The sequence below is a fragment of the Otolemur garnettii genome, unplaced genomic scaffold (genome assembly GCF_000181295.1).
Source record: "Otolemur garnettii isolate 467f Iridium unplaced genomic scaffold, OtoGar3 scaffold00112, whole genome shotgun sequence".
Taxonomy (NCBI): Eukaryota; Metazoa; Chordata; class Mammalia; order Primates; family Galagidae; genus Otolemur; species Otolemur garnettii.
The window spans coordinates 1,951,207-1,969,755 of NW_003852507.1; the positions used below are offsets into that span (position 1 = coordinate 1,951,207).

General features: G+C 46.1%; 2 protein-coding genes across 4 annotated transcripts in view; one reads left to right on the forward strand and one right to left on the reverse strand.

The window, feature by feature from the left end:
* Positions 1-5,600, forward strand: part of IFT20 (intraflagellar transport 20) — a 9,735-nt gene extending 4,135 nt beyond the window's left edge. Inside the window, exons 2-6 of one of the 3 annotated variants that reach the window (XM_012809772.2) lie at positions 1,714-1,927; positions 2,084-2,212; positions 4,025-4,110; positions 4,660-4,763; positions 5,221-5,600. In XM_012809772.2, the coding sequence (XP_012665226.1) occupies positions 2,086-2,212; positions 4,025-4,110; positions 4,660-4,763; positions 5,221-5,302 (399 nt within the window). In that variant the 5' untranslated portion in view covers positions 1,714-1,927; positions 2,084-2,085 and the 3' untranslated portion in view covers positions 5,303-5,600. Of the gene's footprint in view, positions 1-1,710; positions 1,928-2,083; positions 2,213-4,024; positions 4,111-4,659; positions 4,764-5,220 lie in introns of those variants that run through there. The other 2 variants (XM_012809771.2, XM_012809773.2) reach the window with 2 other exon arrangements.
* An 893-nt stretch (positions 5,601-6,493) lies between these two features.
* Positions 6,494-13,386, reverse strand: TMEM97 (transmembrane protein 97). Its single transcript, XM_012809770.2, has 3 exons — positions 13,203-13,386; positions 7,848-7,992; positions 6,494-6,970 (listed from the first exon to the last, which is right to left on the reverse strand). Exons 1-3 carry the CDS (start codon positions 13,326-13,328, stop codon positions 6,720-6,722), a joined length of 522 nt encoding a protein of 173 aa, XP_012665224.1. The 5' UTR covers positions 13,329-13,386; the 3' UTR covers positions 6,494-6,719.
* Positions 13,387-18,549: the final 5,163 nt, after the last annotated feature.

Genomic DNA, 18,549 nt, shown 5'->3' on the forward strand with positions numbered 1-18,549 from the left:
AGCCTCCCAAGTAGCTGGGACCACAGGCGCCTGCCACTACACCTGGCTATTTTTTGGTTGCAGCCATCATTGTTGTTTGGCGGGCCCGGGCTGGATTTGAACCCGCCACCTTAGGTGTATGTGGCTGGCACCTTAGCCACTTGAGCCACAGGCACTGAGCCCCCAGCTATTTTTTGTTGCAGTTGCCACTGCTGTTTTAGCTGGTCAGGGCTGGGTTCAAACCTGCCACCCTGGGTATATGGGGCCAGCTCCCTACCCACTGAGACACAGGTGCAGCCCTTTTTTGTTTTTTTAAAGAGACAGGGCCTGATCATAGCTCACCGTATGTCAAACTCGTGGGCTCAAGCAGTTCTCTTGATTCCCCTTCCCAAGTAGCTGGGACTACAAATGCATGCCACCACACATGGCTAATTTTTCTATTTTTTGTAGAGTCAGGGTGTTGCTCTGGCTTGAGTTGGTCTCGAACTAGTGACCTCGCATGATCCTCCTGCCTCAGTCACATAGTGCACTAGGATTACAGGCCACTGCAGCTGGCCACGAATTCTGTTTTTAATTTTTTGTTATGTTCTTTATTCAGAATGAGGGTATTTTCGGTATTTGCATCTAGGAAGTGAGGTGTCCTTTGGACCAGGAGTGTAGGGTAGACTGGAGTGGGAGAAGATCTATTGATTCTCTTTTGCTTACAGAAAAGAAAAAAATCTAACCTCCTTAGCTTGGTACACAGGGTCTTCCTGATCTGGCTCCAGCCCATCTTCTTTCCTTTCCTTCCTTAGTCAGGATAGGCCCTTTCAGTGACTCCAGCCCTTGTCTGTGCTGCCTTCTCTACTTGGAATGATTTCTATGGCTCCTTACTTGGTATGTTCTTGACGATACAAAGAACCTTTGTATACCTTTATACCTTTTATACCTTTCTGTGTTTTTTGTTTCAGTGACTCCAGCCCTTGTCTGTGCTGCTTTCTCTACTTGGAATGATTTCTGTGGCTCCTTACTTTGTATGTTCTTTGACGATACAAAGAACCTTTGTATACCTTTACAAGGTATACCTTTTATACCTTTCTGTGTTTTTTGCCAGTAAGGGACTGACCCAACTTCACTTCCCAATTCAGACAAGTGTTCATTTCTGGTAATGTTCTTACTCCTGGCTTCTGTGTTTAACCCTGATTTTTAATTGACTCATTCTACTTTCTGTGTTGTTCTAGTACATGTGTTTGAAAATCTTTTTTGGCTGAGTGTAGTGGCTCACTCCTATAATCCTAACTTTCTGGGAGGCCGAGGTGGGTAGATGCCTGAGCTCAGGAGTTTAAGACTGGCCTGAGCAAAAGCAAGACCCTGTCTCTACTAAAAATAGAAAAATTAGCCAGGCATGGTAGTGCACACCTGTCTTAGCTATTTAGGAGGCTGAGGCAGGAGGATCACTTGAGCCCAGGAGTTTGAGGTTGCAGTGAGCTATGATGATGCCACTGCACTCTAGTTGGGGTGACAGATTTAGAGACTCTTGTCTCAAAAAACAAAAAAAGCCTTTCATGTCTTTTTGGGTATGTAACAGGATATACAAACATGCTTCTGGCTCACAACTTAGTTCAGATTTCACTCCCTCACCCCAAGTTAACTATTCCATCCTCTACTAGCTATTTAGTGATATTTCTGAGCAAGCACTTAACACAGCATAATTTTTCAGTTTACATATGTATCTTCCTCCATGGTCTCCTCCAGGGCGGGCACCATGTTGCATTCGTCTTTGTACCCTCAGCATCTAGCAGTGTTGGCATGTAGTAGGCACTCAAGAATGTGTGTTGAATGAACAATGCCTGTGACAAGCAGCTGGACTTTATTCTTTCCTGACCCTTGCTCCTATGACACATCTCCTCCTGACTGCCACTGTCACCCCTTCAGAGCAGAACTTCTCTAGTGAACTCAAGGGAAACAGGTGAGGCTCAGAGAGGTGGAGGCAGAGGGAAGGGGAGCTTTGGAACGTTGGGGTTTGGGGACTGGTGTCCAGGGGCAGTAGTGGGGCAGGGCTGGATGAAGGTGTTGCCTTGGGTGGCTGCAAAGTGATAAGGGATTGGGGCTGGTTTCTTTGCAGCTATGGCTAAGGACATCCTGGGTGAAGCAGGGCTGCATTTTGATGAGCTGAATAAGCTTCGGGTGTTGGATCCAGAGGTTACCCAGCAGACCATAGAGCTCAAGGAAGAGTGCAAGGACTTTGTGGACAGTGAGTATCACTCAGGCAGCCACTGTTTAAGCTGTACCCCGCCATCACTGCAACTGCCGGAATGGAGCTGCTGGGTCCCTGCAGGTTGAACCTGGTCTCTATGAATCCCTTCTATGTGCCACCCACTTTGTGGGCCTGACCCTTATTATATTGTCACTTAGTCCTACACAGAGTCAAACCAAACACTGGGATTTGGGGGTAGTGGTGGTGTTTTTACATATGCCATCTTTGATTTTTTCCATGAGAAATCTTAAACTTCACAGGCGTAGAACCATGGCTTGGAGGTAGGAAGTAGAATTATGAGAAATAGTCTTCTCAGTGATAGGTTCTCCATTTGGAGTTAGAGGTGATAACTGAAGTTTCTACAGGCAGTTCAAAAGACTTAATGAAGTCATCTATTGCTTGAAATCTCTAAGAAGCCTTCTACCTCAGTAGCCAAGCCAGTGCCAGTGGGTACAAAGCCAGATCTAGTCAGATCAAGGGATTTCTGAGCCTTCTGGGGCCTCTCTAGGCTGTGGAGAGAGCTTGACTGGTAAAAAGTATCGAGGGTTCTGTCACTAGTCTTCTGTGATTGCTGTGTACATGCTGTGCCACCTCTCTGGCCTTAGTCTCCCTTCAGTAAAATGGGGTTCTATCACATTGAGGACGCTGAAAAAAGTGAATGGGAGATTAAGCACTTAAATTCTGTGAGCTCTTTATTCATTGTGGTTACTGATGGAGAGTCCCCACCTCCATCATTAAGTGAAATCTGTGTTAAATCTGTGGCTAGTCCAGCAGCCACACTCATGCCCTGGGTGGTCCTTTTGTGAACAGCTGCTCTTCCTCTCACTCCTGGGCCCATCCTGAAGATGGACCTACTAAGGGCCTGGTGCCTTCATACCCTGAAGTAACAGCAGTTGGCTAACTCAATGGGGATGCAAGGCCCAGGTGTGCCTTGTTCCAGCTGGGCACTCTACTCTAAGTTCAGACAGAGGATGGGAGACTTAGGCCAGCAAGTACCAAACTGTGTTTTGTCTTGGTTCTTTTGGTGATAAGGTCTTGCTCTGTTGCCCAGGCTGGAATGTAGTGGTGTCATCACAGCTCATTGCAGCCTGAAACTTCTGGGCTCAAGCAATCCTCTTGCCTCAGGTGTCTCAGTACCTGGGACCACAGATGCCACAGATGCTCTGTCTTGACACCAAACTGTTTCTTCTTTTTCTTTTCTGTTTTTTGAGACAGCATCTCAAGCTGTTGCCCTGGGTAGAGTGCCATGGTGTCATCTAACTCACAGCAACCTTCCTACTCTTGGGCTCAAGCAACCCTCTTGCCTCAGTTTTTCTAGTTTTTAGTAGAGATGATGTCTTGCTCTTGCTCAGGCTGGTTTTGAACTCGTGAGCTCAAGCAGTCCACCTGCCTTGGCCTCTCAGAGTGCTAGGTGTGAGCCACTGCACCCGGCCTGTTGTTCCCTTGGTAGTGTGCGGTGATGTCACAGCTCATAGCAGCCTCAAACTTTTGGGCTTAAGCAATCCTCTTGTCTTAGCTTCCCAAGTAGCTGGGACTACAGGCACCTGCCACAATGCCCTACTAGTTTTTCTGTTATCAGGAGAGATGGGGTCTTGTTCTTGCTCAGGCTGGTCTCAAAATCATGGGTTCAAGCAATGCACCCTCCTTTGTCTCCCAGAGTGCTAAGATTACAGGTGTGAGCCATCGTGCCTGGCCTTACCCAACTGTTTTGACACAAATTAGAAGGGGGCAGTTTGCTCTGCATTCTCATTTCCTTAGGGAGTGCTGATGCTGAGAAAATAAAACATCTCATTTTTTTCTCCCTAAAAGAAATTGGCCAGTTTCAGAAAATAGTCGGTGGTTTAATTGAGCTTGTTGACCAACTTGCAAAAGCAGCAGAAAACGAGAAGATGAAGGTAAGAGCAGCATGCCCTCTGTATTTTAGCCTGAGACTCTGGTTCACTGGCCTCTCTCATCTTTCTGTCCTCTTGATTTGTTTTGTGAGGTGGGTGGGTATCTGGGTTCTTTTATTTAGTTAAAACGAGATTTTAATAACTTTTAGCATAGTTTAATCTATTGAAATTATATGCCAGTATACTTTGTCATTATTTCATTTTCACATCAGCACTGAGATAGATGGTTTTATCCTTGTCTTATAAATGAAGAATTGAAGGTTTGCATAGAATAGATGACTTGGTGAAGAGCACAAAGCAAATGGTACCACCAGATGAGTCACTTGAGTACCTGTGTGCCTAGCTCTGGGAATACTCCAGACTCGTTGTCATACTCCTATCAGGCACTTTGGGATCAGTAGATAAATCTTACTCTCAAAGCTTTGGGGCTCCACATTCTTTTCTGCTCTGTGCACCGATCTAGCTCCCAAACAGCACCTCCCTACTTTGAAGACTTAATGTGTGGATGTTTTTAATGAAGCCTTGACCTCCTTTGGCCATCCTGTTTCCTAGGCCATCGGTGCTAGGAACCTGCTCAAATCTATAGCAAAGCAGAGAGAAGCCCAACAACAGCAACTTCAAGCACTCATAGCAGAAAAGAAGATGCAGCTAGAAAGGTAAGAAGTCTTGATGAAAACCAAGTTCTTTACTCAACTGAAATTCTACTTTTCCTTCTAAAATGATCACTTCTCATTCTTATTCGTTTTCCCAGGATTAGCATCTCACTTGTCATCCTGAAGATTTTTAAAATAAAAGTACATTTGAAGGAAAGGAAGTAGAAAATCTCTTCCTTTTAAATGTTCCTTCCTTCAACCAACCTAATAGTAGCTTAAGCATGAAAGCTGAGGTAGCGAGGGTCCACAAGGTGGCTGGCTCTTTGAAAGACAACTTTCCGAGGGCTGGAGATTTCTAATGGGTGCCCTGGGTAGGGCTTTGCCTTTCACAATCTTCTCTTTTCTTCATTCTGAACTCACACCATTTCTTGAAATCATTTAAATCTCTATTTTCTTCTCTAGAATTAAGACTCTGGTTTATTTCATCTTTTTCAGGGCTTCTAACAATTTTGTTTTTCAGGTATCGGGTTGAATATGAAGCTTTGTGTAAAGTAGAAGCAGAACAAAATGAATTTATTGACCAATTTATTTTTCAGAAATGAACTGAAAATTTCACTTTTATAGTAGGAAGGCAAAAAAGGCCCAAACCAAAAAACCTCTACTATTCCAGCGACTTGACTAACAATCTAAGTACGTCAGTGTGTGAGGAGCGCAGCCCTCTGAAGGCAGCACTGCAAGGCGGGGGGCTCACTGTAAGCCTCAGTGCACAGCTGCCACCTGTGGCCACATAGTAGGGTCTTCTTGCATTCTTAGTCTGAACTGAACAGTTTGTAAGCTTTGATCCTTTTTTGTAAACAAAGCTTTGGAAGAAAAAGCAATAAACTTTTCCAAATGGTTCTACCTTTTCTCCTTTTATCTTTCAAGTGTGTTTAACCCCTTGTGAAAGAACCCTGAATTCTTTACCCTCCTGTCCACAAAGGAAACCAGGCAGTGGTCAGCAGCTTTTATTTAGACCAGACACACACAAGTCAGACGGTATCACCAACAATCAGACCAATACAGCCTGTGAGCAAATTGGGCAAAAGCAGGGAACTGACTGGGACCTGTCGTCTGCCATCTTTTGTGTTGGCCTTGAGTACAGATTTAAATAAAGCTAATGGAATACAAAGCACTAATGTGAAGATATACATACAGGGGGTACATCATGCCCAGCTGTCACCCCACCTTCTTTCTCCTGAGAACAAGATGAATAGTCAGATGAAGTTATCCAGTAAGGATCAGGTTTGAGATGTCAGACTTCAGAGCAAAGGACCTGTGTCAGTTGGTCTCTAAAAATAAAAGACTTAAGATTTGGATACAGGATGACTTAAAAAAAAAAATCTCTTCTGGGTTGATCTGTTTTAAGACAGGAAAAAATACTTTCTGGTTTAACCATTTTCAACTGGGTTCATGCTGGGACTGAACCTTCAGGAAAACAGTTTAAAACTTTTTTTGCATAGTTTTTCCCCCCACAGGGGTAGAGGTGGGGCTAAGAAAACATGATAGAATTTTTAATGAACATTAAAGTGATATAACTTCAAATTTTAAAATGGCCTCAACCATCCCACTGTTCATTTTGCTGATTGGTGATATGCTACAGAGAATCGTGATTCTAAGGGGTTAGCCAAAAATGTTAAGGGTCAAATGACTCAAGAGCTTGTCAAGTAGGCCAGTTTCTGGCCTGGCCCTGGTTTTAGCAGTCCTGCAGTGGAACTGAGGCACATAGTGAGGTATCTGGCACCACTTCCCTAAAACCTAGCCCACACCTTCTGCCCACCTCCAGCTGATCAGTCTTTTCATCCCAGTGCCCTTGAGGGGTAAGGGTTTGATGTGGCTTCTGCCACCGTCTTGCTCTTGTGTACTGCTGCCTGTATGTTTCAAATGCTGCTGAAGACATGGATTTGGAGCAGGTTTCCTTGTACTGAGTCCAGCAGGCACCTGCCCATGGGTTTCTCTTCCCTGGGCCAGTGGTTGTTTTCTTCATTTCTTTTTTCTTTTTTCAAACTTGTAGTAGGGGCTCCGCAACATGAAAAGCAGAAGTATGAAAGGGATGAGTAAGTAAGGGACATAGACAGTCACAAGGGTCAATCGTTCATGCAAAGTCTCAGGTCCTTTGAAACCACTGGCTTTGGAGAAATTCTCAAATAAAAGGGTGAAGAGAATCGGAACTAAAGTTGTCATGGTGTGAACAGAGTAGATGATTGCAGGGGTTCGGATCCACTTGCAGCTTCCTAAAGAAGTTAGAGGAAAACAGAAAGGTAAAGGTTAGAGGTCTGCTCGTGACTCAAAGGATGTCCATGACATTGTCTACCCTGTCTCTGCTTGCCCTCTCCCCTTAGTCAAATCATTCTGCCCCCTTCAGCAAGTGGAACCTCAGGATAAATGGAAAATTAGAATCTACACTGCTCAACGTGCAAACTTAGGTGATAGCTGGGACCCCAGCTAACTGACTGCCAAAGAACCTAAGGTAGGGGCTGGATTATAACTTAGAAAAACTCAAGGGCAGCAAAACTGCCATTACCAGTTAGACCTGTTTGGCCCAACATGCAAGGGGAGGGCAAATCCCTGCCCCATACCATCTGTTTGTGAAGTAATTACATAATGATGAAAAGATCAAGTGGCAGATCCAGGGACTCTGGGAAACTCCAGTGGGAAATAAGCATTTTCAGCTGTGCTAAGTTAGGTTCCAAGTCTATGGCCACCTTCTTTTTAAGCATTAATTATATGAGAAGACTAAAAGATAATTTATAAATGGGAAGTTAAGCCCTTTAGGGATTAGCTGGATGGTACTGCTTATAAGTCAGTATATTATCCAAGCAGAAAAATAAAAGCCAATGATAAATTAATTCTAGGGGAGAAAAATAAAAAGGGAATAAAGACATCCTTAAAGTGGCCTCACATTTCATTTCATGGTATAAGAGAGATTTCCAGATAACTGAGCAGCCATGCAGCTCAGCTAACAACAGACTGTCCTAGCCACATTTCAGATCCTAGGGCACCCTCATACAAACTGTAGGACCACTCCCCTCTCCTTTGGAAATAATGTCCCAAAAGATTTCTAGGTCCTGATTTCTGAGCAAAAATACGATCTTCCCACCATTTACCAACCTTTAAAGAAGGCATATGTTGCAATGGGAAAGAAAGGCAGCTGAAATAAGAGCTCGCAGAACAAGAAAGACTTAAACCACACAGGGGGAGCCTGCAGCAGAGGATCTTTGAATTCCTTGGCATACCACTTCAGGAGGTTTCTCAGCTGAAAACAGAAAATGATGGTGATGAATCACAGTCACCTGGCCTGGACAGGCTCAGCTCCAACTCATCTGAAGATATACTGGACGAGTCTGTCATTAATTAGCCCCCTTGGCAGATGACACACCCAGCTTGCTAGAAATGGTCATTTAGTAAAAACTTAGCCCTAACTCAAATGCTACCTTCTCTGAAGTTCTCCTGAACTCTCCTTGGTGCTACTCAGCATTTGTTCAGAGCTTCATGATAGCACATACCCAGATGTGTTGCCCACTGCCAAAACCAACAATACCTAGCACTAGTAGGCTCTCAGGATGTTCACTAAATGAACAAACATCTCTGCCAACAGCATCTTTTTTTTTTAAGAGACAGAGTTTCACTTTCTCCTGGGCTTAGGCGATTCTTCTGCTTCAGCCTCCCGAGCTGCTGGGACTACAGGCGCCTGCTACAATACCTGGCTATTTTTTGTTGTTGTTGCAGTTTGGCCAGGGCCGGGCTTGAACCCACCACCCTTGGTATACGGGGCCAGCGCCCTACTCACTGAGCCACAGGCACCGCCCAGCATCGTTTTTTTTTGTTTTTTTTTTTGCAGTTTTTGGCCGGGGTTTTGGCCCTACTGTGGCCCTACTCCTTTGAGCCACAGGCGCTGCCCCTGTTTTTTGTTTTCTTTTTTTTAAGAAAAGACAAATGTGAAAAGCATCTTGACATTGTTCCTTTCATAAAATACACCATATACCAAAGGCCAGATTCCCTCAAAGACAGAAACGAAATTCCCCTTTCTTTTAGTAGGTAGGTGGTGGTGGAAAGGGAGGTAAATCTAATCTCTGGGGAGATAAAGTTTTGGACACATTAATGCCAGTATTGCAAATAAGTTCTTTATCATTCTTATCTCCCCTAATTCTTTTTTCATTTGTTTTTCATTTAGGAGACCAGTAGGGTATTAGTAGAAACTCTGTCCAAGGGCAGCACCTGTCTCAGTGAGTGGGGCGTAGGCCCCATATACCGAGGGTGGCAGGTTCAAACCCAGCCCTTGCAACAAAAAATAGCTGAGCGTTGTGGTGGGCGCCTGTGGTCCCAGCTACTCAGGAGGCTGAGGAGGACAATTGCCTAAGCTCAAGAGCTGGAGGTTGGAGATTGCTGTGAGCTGTGATGCCACAGCACTCTACTGAGGGTGATAAAGTGAGACTCTGTCTCTAAAAAAAAAAAAAAAAAAACTGTCCCAAACCACAAACTACATATCTTCTAGGCAATGCAAAGGAGTTAGCAGTCTCAGTTTTAGTGTGTGCCCCACCCTTGTAATTACCCTGTCAAATAAAAAGATGCAGCTCCACGCTGATGTGGCTCCAAGGCAGAGTTTGAAGCTGCCCATTTTTGTGCTTTTATAGGACCCCAAAGCCTAGGGCTCTCAGCTATATGTGAACTACTGAAAGTCTGTTACTTTTAGCTTTCTGCAGGTGGCCTTGTGCTGACATACATGCCTTCAAAGCCAAATAATTATGATGAATAAAGGCAACTGCAGGCAACTTCTTATCTTACAATAGAAAATCCAAGGACATTTTTCCTGTTAATCTTTAATCAAAAAATAAAGGCTCACTATTGTGAAATAGAGGTCTCACTACTCCAAGTAAGCTTTAAGCAAATATTCAGAAACAAACATTCTGTTGGCATATTTCAGAAAGGCTCTGGCTAGATAACCAATTTTTAATTTATTGAATTTACTGACCAAACAATCTTTAATTTATACTTGATTTGAAACATAAATTTATGGCAATACACTTTGTCTACTCCTAAGCACTTTCCAGGACAGTAATGTGGTAAAAATATTCATAAAGGTTAAGTAACTGTTCCTCTCTAGGGCTTTATTTCCTCATCTGTAAAATGAGCAACTTGGACTAAATGTTGTTGCTGTAAGAGTCTTTTTGCTTTTGAGATTTTATACACACACACACACACACACACACATATATATTTTTTGAGACATTGTCTCACTGTTGCCTAGGCTATAGTGCCATGGTGTCAGCACAGGTTAGGTTGACAGAACCAGATGCTCACCTATCTTTCCTTGTATTAACAGACATGATGTCACCCAGCTGCAAATAACAGAATGCGGCCCTTCCTCTCCTTCCTGTGTTACAATCCAAACCATATTTTATTGTTTCATAATAGCTTTGCAAGTTCAGTTTGGTTCAAATTATGACAAAATTTTAATTCGCAAATTTTGCCCAACCATTATGTGATCTCAAACAGGCTTTTTAGTTCTAGGGAAAAATTCCTTCTATTTAGGGAGGAAAAACAACAGATGTTAAGTTCTGGCATTTTCCAAAGAGAATCTGAGAATAACTTAAGGCTTTTATTGTTATTTTCCCTATAGAGAAGCAACAAAATCATCATTCCTTACCTCAGAGCACCAAGAGCTAAGAATAGAAGCACATGCCTTCCAAGCCAGGATGCTCCTGTGCTAAAGCCTTCAAACATCAGGAGACAGAAACACACACATACAGTTTGTGGCCAGATCTTGCCTGCATTGGCCCTTGGGCTTTTCGTAGTAAGTCAACATTGGAAAAACAAAGCTGAGAAAATTTTACTGAATCAAATTTATACATTTAAATGGGGGTCTTTACTTTTTTTTAATTTTTATTTTTGAGACAGAGTCTCATTCTGTCACCCTGTCGTGTCATAGTTCACAGCAATCTCAAACTCCTGGGCTTAAGTGATCCTCTTGCCTCAGCCTCCCAAATAGCTGGGAGTATAGTCTGCCATAAGGCTAAATGGGGTCTTTATGATACTGGGCACCTTTTCATTGTGCAAGTGGTGGACAGGGACTTTGGGGAGAGTGGCACATTCAGAAAGAATAAAGAAACCAAAGGCTGACCTGGCTCATGCCTATAATCCTAGCACTCTGGGAGGCCAAGGAGGGTGGATTGCTTAAGCTCAAGAGTTTGAGATCAGCCTGACCAAGAGCAAGATCCCATCTCTATTAAAAATAGAAAAACTAGCTGGGTGTTATGGTGGGCGCCTAAAGTCCCAGCTACTTGGAAGGCTGAGGCAAGAGGATAATTTGAGCCCAAGAGACTAAGGTTGCTGTAAGCCATGACAGCACTCTACCCAGGGTGACAGAGTGAGACTCTACCTCAACTTCTGGAAGGTCTGTATGGAGTTACATGCTAATTACCATGTATTAAGGTACCCATAACACCAGAGATCATAAACAGGGAGCCTAAGTTTTTTTGTTACATAGGTTTAAAAAACCACAATATGGTAATACTGTACTAGGTTCTCCTTTTTTTTCAGGGCAACCAATGGCCAGCAGAGCTGCAATTACCTCTTTAGAAAGAACATGCAGGCTCAGCACCTGTGGCTCAAGTGGCTAAGGTGCTAGCCATATACACCTAAGGTGGGGGGTTTGAATCCAGCCCAGGGCCCGCCAAACAATGATGGCTGCAACCAAAAAAAATAGCCAGGTGTTGTGGCGGGCACCTGTGGTCCCAGCTACTTGGGAGGCAGAGGCAGGAGACTAGCTTGAACCCAGGAGTTGGAGGTTGCTGTGAGTTGTGATGCCACAGCACTCTACCCAGGGGGACAGCTTGAGTCTCTGTCTAAAAAAAAAAAAAGAAAGAAAGACGTGCACCATCTGGCCCTGGGGTTGGCTGAATAACTGCCTCCAAAGATATCCATGTTCTAATTCCTGTAACCTGTGATTCCTCCTTTATTTGGCAAAAGGGACTTTGCAGATGTGAATAAGTTAAGATGTTAAGACAGGGAGCTTTTCTTGGGTTATCTGGTGGGCCCTGAATGTATTACAAGTGTCCTTATAAAAGTGAGGCAGAAGGAAGTCTGACCACAGAAGAGAAGGTGGTAATGTGATGACTGAAGTGAAGCGGCTACAAGCCAAGGAACATTGATAGTCACCAGAAACTTGAAGAGGCAAGAAGCAGATTCTCCCCTAGAAGCCAGCCTGAAAAGGAACCAGGCCTGATGACACCTTGATTTTAGCCCCATAAGATTCATTTCAAACTTCCAATCTCCAGAACTGTAAAAGAACAAGTCTGTGTTAAGTCACTACATTTGTGGTAATTTATTACAGCACCAATGGCAAACTGATATACTCTTTCTATATGTGAACTTATAATTTGACCCAAGTCTCTTACTTGACAGTTGAGGCTCTAGGAGCATAGAGCCCAGAATTGCCCAAGACACCAACCAGTTCTTGGAAGAACCAAGTCCCCAGACTGGAATCCAACGTTCTTGCCACACAGCACTTACAATTTTACCAAGGGAAAGTTCAGAGGTCTTCCCAGTTATTCCTGGTTCTAGGCAAATAAAAAGGAGACTTAAGAGTAGGGGAACATTCCTGAGCAGTGGTTCCTAAACTTTTTGGGAGGATGAGACCTTGGAAAAGCCAGAGACTCTCCTTCCAGAAAACCAAGCCACAATCTATTTTTGCACACACTCAAGAGACTTCATGACCCTCAGGTTAGAATCCTTGCCCTGCAGAGGAAAAGCATTTAAGGAGAAATAGAGGCAAAATCAAATCTTTAAGTTGACAAATCAGTCTTGCCCACAGTTCTACAGAAAGTTGGAGAAACAGAACTGAGAACAGAAATTGCATGGAAGAAGGAAAAAAGTAGGAGGCGGCGCATTTAAGAAAAGTTTAGGGCAGAAAGTGCTCTCCAACAACGAGGAATCGATGCTTTTCATCTTTCCTTCGCCTCAGGGGATCCTTCTTACTTGAACCTAATATTAAATGTGCTGATTTGAAAACTCGTTAAATTTACTCCTCAGCTTTTGAAGTTGCTGAATCCTGATCTGTGAATGCCAACCAAAGTGCTAAACCTTTAGATAGGTCTAATTCTACTCTTGACTTTTTGTTTGGATCAGACTGGTATTTTATAGGCCGCCCAAAAAACACAACTTGAAAACAAATCCAACACGTGATTACAGACACTGGCTACTTCCCCTCAACACTGACAATTCATCAGAGGTGGAATTGTGGGAGTCTGAAAAATACCCAAGAAAGAAATAACTTTAAAGTGAACAAAGCGTTTGCCCTGCAACTTGGGAGAGGGTCTAGATAAAGGAAAAGCCTGAGGGAGACGCCCAAGGACCGAGAGGGGGGAGGCAGAACTTAGAACCCCGGATGGGCGAGGTGGGGGAGGGGGAGACCCTGCGGGACCCCAAGGCGCGACTGCCCGCCGGGACAGAACCGGCGCCCCTCACCTCGTCCGGATAGAGTTCGCGTGGCAGCACCGCCTGCAGGTCCAAGAACACAGTGATGGGAATATGGGTGAGGAAGTAGACGCCCATCAGCAACTCCACGCATCGCCTGGCACCCGGAGCCCCCATCCTTAGTAGATTGGGCCTGGACCCGCCGGTGTGGGAAGAAACCCGGTTCTGCTCGCAGTCCTGGGGCCCCGCGCCTCTGCCGCCGCCCCGCCCCCGTGAGGTTACGTGGACCTCTTCTATTGGCTGGAAAGAGGCAGGGCGTGTGGGCAGGGGGCGGGACTCCCTGTGGGGTGTGCCCATTGGCTCGTCTGAGTGTAGCGCGTGGAGAAGGCTCCGCACAAACTATTTCCATTGGCCCTCGGTCGCGCAGCATGAGATGCCGGCTCAGCCACGTCGGGCAGGGGGCTCAGCCACGTCAGCCCGGGCTCGGGCGCGGCTTGCGGATCCCGGATGCCGGAAGGCGCGAGCCAGCTGGGCATGTGCGCGGGCCGCGTGGTACACTGAGCCGGGGCGGCTGCTGACGGTGATCGCATTCGCCTATGACTCCCTTTTCTCACGTCATTTGTGTAGAAAGCACCAGCGCGTGCTAGTGCTGGGCCGTGGAGCTTCCGACGCATAGGGGGAGTCGCAGAGCAGGGCCGGCCTACGAGGCCTGTGATGCGTGAGATCCCGGCCAGGTTGAGGTAGCCAGCCTCAATTTAAGAAGTAGAGGGTACGGACTGGAGCGATGTAGTAGGAGGTAAAGTGACAGGACTTGATGATTGGCGTGGAGAATGAGGGGGGAATCAAGATTCATTTACTCATTCAATAAATACTTATTTTCTTCTTTCTTTTATTATTATTTTTTTTTTGAGATAGAGCCTCAAGCTGTCGCCCTCGGTAGGGTGTCGTGGCATCACAGCTCACAGCAACCTCCAACTCCTGGGCTTAAGCGATTCTCTTGCCTCAGCTTTCCAAGTAGCTGGGACTACAGGAGCCCGCCACAGCACCCAGCTACTTTTTTTGTTGTAGTTGTCATTGTTGTTTGGCAGGCCCAGGGTGGATTCGAACCGGCCAGCTGTGGTGTAAGTGCTTGGCGCCCTAGCTGCTTGAGCTACAGGCACTGAGCCGATACTTATCTTTAACTCTGTAGTGGGGCCAGGTCTGGCCTGAGGCAGAATAGCTAGGGTTGTCATTTGCTGAGAAGAGGGGAAGTGAGTACACAAGAAAGTAATTTGGGCTTGGCGCCTATAGCTCAACCGGCTAAGGCGCCAGCCACGTACACCTAAGGTGGCGGGTTCGAATCCCCAGCCCGGACCCGCCAAACAACAATGACCGCTGCAACCAAAAAACAGCTGGGCGTTGTGGCGGGCGCCTGTGGTCCCAGCTACTTGGGAGGCAGAGGCAGGAGACTCGCTTGAGCCCAGGAGTTGGAGGTTGCTGTGAGCTGTGATGCCACAGCACTCTACCCAGGGGGATAGCTTGAGGCTCTGTCTCAAAAAAAAAAGAAAGTAATTTGGTTTTGACTATGCTGATACTGAGTAGTCTGCAGCATCAGAGTGGCAGCAGCTAGTAAGCTGTTGAGTGAACCTGTCTGGCCATGTAGATTTGTGAGGCATTAGTGTTTGATGGAGTGCAGAAGGTCGGGACAAGATCCTAGAGCTCCAGCCTCAGGGCTCATGGGAAGAGGGAGCTGAGGTAGCGATATCCTGGGGAAGGAGGGTCAGGCGTGTCAGGTGCTCACCAGTGCCCCTGTAGATAACAAGTGTAGTGTGGTGGGGGCAGGAGCCAGGTAAGAGCTGGGCATAGAGTGGGGAAATGGAGGCGGGGAGTGTAGACATCTCGTCATGAATGGAGGAGATTAGGGGCAGTTGTTAAAGGAAGAGGTATTTAAGACAGGGTGTATTTGTCTTTCCAGTGAGAGACTTGAGCTTGTTTAGCTTCTGTTTGAAGTGTCTGGACGGGGGAAGAGGTCCATGTAGGGAGACTACAGCAGGAAGTGTGGATGAGTTAGAAGGATTGGGGTTACGTCGGAGGTGGTCTGCTCCTGCAGATGGGCACGGTGGGATGGGGACAGAGAGGTTGCCAGCAGTGTTGAGGACCATTTAAAGTGGATTGCCATTGATCTGGAGGCCCTGGCCTCCAAGGCTTGGTGCTTTTCTCTCTTGTGGAGTCTGCTCAGAAAAAGGCTGTGGGCAGTCATCCAGAGTTGGGACTCAAAAGACAAAGGTGAATTTGAGGTGCTGATCAAGGGAGTGGACAAAGTGAGGTAGCCTGCAATTCATGCTCAGTAGGCAGAGATGTGAGGCAGGAGGGGGCTGGGAGACTGGGAGAAAGTGGAGGAATGAGTGGATGAGAGGCCCTGGGAGGAGGATGTGCTTATACAATGTCAGTCACTGGATCAATGGCAGAGACAGTGGGAGATCATGACAAGGCAGTACAATGTCTGAGTTTCTGGGGTCAAGAAGAGGGTCTGCCCATAGGAGGGTGTGGCTGAAATGGAGCAGAGGGGAAGGTCTTTGGAGATCAAGGGACAGAGAGTCTGAAGACCACCTAGGATGGTGGCCATCAGGTGGTGAGGTGGCTATGTATAAGGGTAGTTACTAGGAGGAAGGTGGGCATGGACTGGGGGGGGGAGGGGAAACTATGGACATGGCCTTGGGAAGCAGGGAGGCTGCTGACCCTCACCCTAACCCTGATGAATGTGGGAAAGTGAACAGCCTGTGGGGAGAGGACTGTGGGGAAGCTGAGTTCTGGGAGAACCAGGTACCAGTTACTGTGGGAGGTAACAGCTAAGGGTGGGGAGGGGTTTCCCCGGGGAGAAGGGGATGACCATCAGAGCAGGGTAGAAGGAGACATAGCAGGAGAGGGATGTGCAGGTTCCTTCTGGGGTGAGGAGCAAGGGATGAACGGCATAAGTGGCCGAGCATTTTGACAACACAAAATTCTAACATTCTCTGGGCTTCCTGGTTAGGCCTTGCCCAGAATCCCAGCGCTGCAGCCAGAGTGAGGGAGGGATGTTCAGTGCTGTTTTTCCTGCTTCAAGTGCTCCAAGGGGAGAACTGTGCTCAGGGAAGAGAACTGTGTCTCCTCTATGAGGGGCCCAGGCGGGGAGGACTCAGAAGTAGCTGGTGCTTTTTTGCAGAAACAACAAAAGGCCTATGCCTAGGGTCACCTAAGGAAAGAGGTTTTTTTTCTTTCTTTTTTTTTTTTTTCCTGAGACATAGTATCACTTGGTCACCCTCAGTAGAGTGCCTGTCATCATAGCTTACAGCAACCTCAAACTCCTGGGCTCAAGCAATCCTCTTGCCTTAGTCTCCTAAGTAGCGGGGACTATAGGTGCTCAACACAATGCTTGGTTATTTTTAGAGACAGGGTCTCACTCTTCAGGATGGTCTCCAACTCATGAGCTCAAGCAGTGCACCCACCTCTGCATCCCTGAGTGCTAGGATTACAGGTGTGAGCCACCCCGCCCAGCCTTTTTTCCACACAAAGTAAAGCTTTAAAGGCAGGTTGCTTCCTCTCAAACTCTATTCCAGCCTCCAGGTCTATGTTCATTAGTCCCCTTCATCCATGGTTTCACCTGCCATGCTTTTGGTTACCTATGGTTCAAAAATATTTAATGGAAAATTCCAGAAATAAACAGTCATAAGTTTTAAATTGTGTGCCATCCTGCCATCCTCCCCAGGATGTGAATTGTCTTTTTGTCCAGTGTATTCACACTGTCTCCACTCCACACCCCTGAATCACTTAGTAGCCATCTCAGTTATCAGACGGACCATTAAGATGTCAGTGCTTTTTTCACTTAATAATGATCCTAAAGCACAAGAGTAGTGATATGGCAATTCAGATATGCCAGAAAGAAGCTTCTTTTAAGTGAAAAGGGGAAAGTTCTCAACTTAGCAAAGAAAGAAAAAATGCTGAGGTTGCTAAGGCCTTCAATACAAGATACTTTGAGACTTTATTCATGATAGTAACAGTATATTGTTACAATTGTTCTATTTTATTTTACTTTATTTTATTTATTTATTTATTTATTTTGAGACAGAGCCTCAAGCTGTCCCCCTGGGCAGAGTGCCGTGGCATTACAGCTCACAGCAACCTCCAACTCCTGGGCTCAAGCGAGTCTCCTGCCTCCCAAGTAGCTGGGACCACAGGCGCCCGCCACAATGCCCGGCTATTTTTTGGTTGCAGCCATCATTGTTGTTTTGGCGGGTCCGGGCTGGGGATTCGAACCCGCCACCTTAGGTGTACGTGGCTGGTGCCTTAGCCGGTTGAGCTATAGGTGCCGAGCCTCTATTTTATTTTTGTTAACCTCTTGCTATGCCTAATTTAGAAATTAAGCCTTATCATAGATATTTATGTATGTACAGGAAAAAACAGTGTATATATAGGGTTCAGTACTACCACGGCTTCAGGCATCCCCAGGGCATCTCAGAATGTATTCTTCATAGATACGGGAGGAATGCTGTACATAGCTCTCCTCTATTCCCCATCTCCAAACCATTCACCTGAAAGAGAATATAAAGGGCCAGGAAGGCCCTTGTGAATAATCTAGGGCCCAACACTTCATGAAGAAATTGAGGTACATACAGGTATGTATTTGTCCCAGGCCGTAGAGTGAGTGACATGACAGGGACTGGAACCCTAGCTCCCAGCACCTGGCTCTTACAGGGGTCTGAATGGTATTTAATTCAGGTGCTTTATCCCTAGGGCTTCCCCCACAAGGCCTCTAGGCCCCTTCAGACTAGCCCAGGGCCAGGAGAGGCCTGGCCAGTCTGGACCACACTGTATACAGTTGTACTGTGGGGAGGACCTGGCAACCGTGTGCTCCCACCATCCAACACTCAGAACGGCTTTGCAGCCATGGGGTACCTTTTACTTCATAGGGGGTACAGCTCCTTGGAGAACTCTGTTGGTTATAACTACTTGCTAGGGGGAGGCAGTGGGGGCTGGGGTTTGTCCAGGGAACATGGTAAGTACACAGCTGTCAGTGAGACTGCTCCTCAAAAACACCTTGCCCAGCCAAGTTTGTTGCCTGTAGATACAGATTTTCAAAGCCAAGCACTTTCAGCAAGTTCTCTCCCTCCAAAAAACTGTCTAGCTGCTATCTTAAATTTTGATTTAAGTTTGAAATTCCTTTAGTAGCAGACCACAGCTCTTAATTTGATGAGTTCAGATACAAATGGCCTGGGAAAGGTCACCTGAGGAGGACAGTATGAAAAAGTGACATCCCTGTCCTTATGAGATGAGGTTTAGCATCTTTTGAAAATATGTTTTGGGCTCGGTGCCTGTGGCTCAAGCGGCTAAGGTGCCAGCCACATACACCTAAGGTGGCGGGTTCGAATCCCCAGCCCAGGCC

Bases quoted from the DNA above. Each gene is read 5' to 3' on its own strand.
- TMEM97 (XM_012809770.2), bottom strand. From the start codon at position 13,328: ATGGGGGCTCCGGGTGCCAGGCGATGCGTGGAGTTGCTGATGGGCGTC. The intron at 7,993-13,202 runs GTGAGGGGCGCC...TTCTGTTTTCAG, and splicing joins GCGAACTCTATCCGGACGAG to CTGAGAAACCTCCTGAAGTG. The intron at 6,971-7,847 runs GTTGGTAAATGG...TAACTTCTTTAG, and splicing joins AACATATGCCTTCTTTAAAG to GAAGCTGCAAGTGGATCCGA.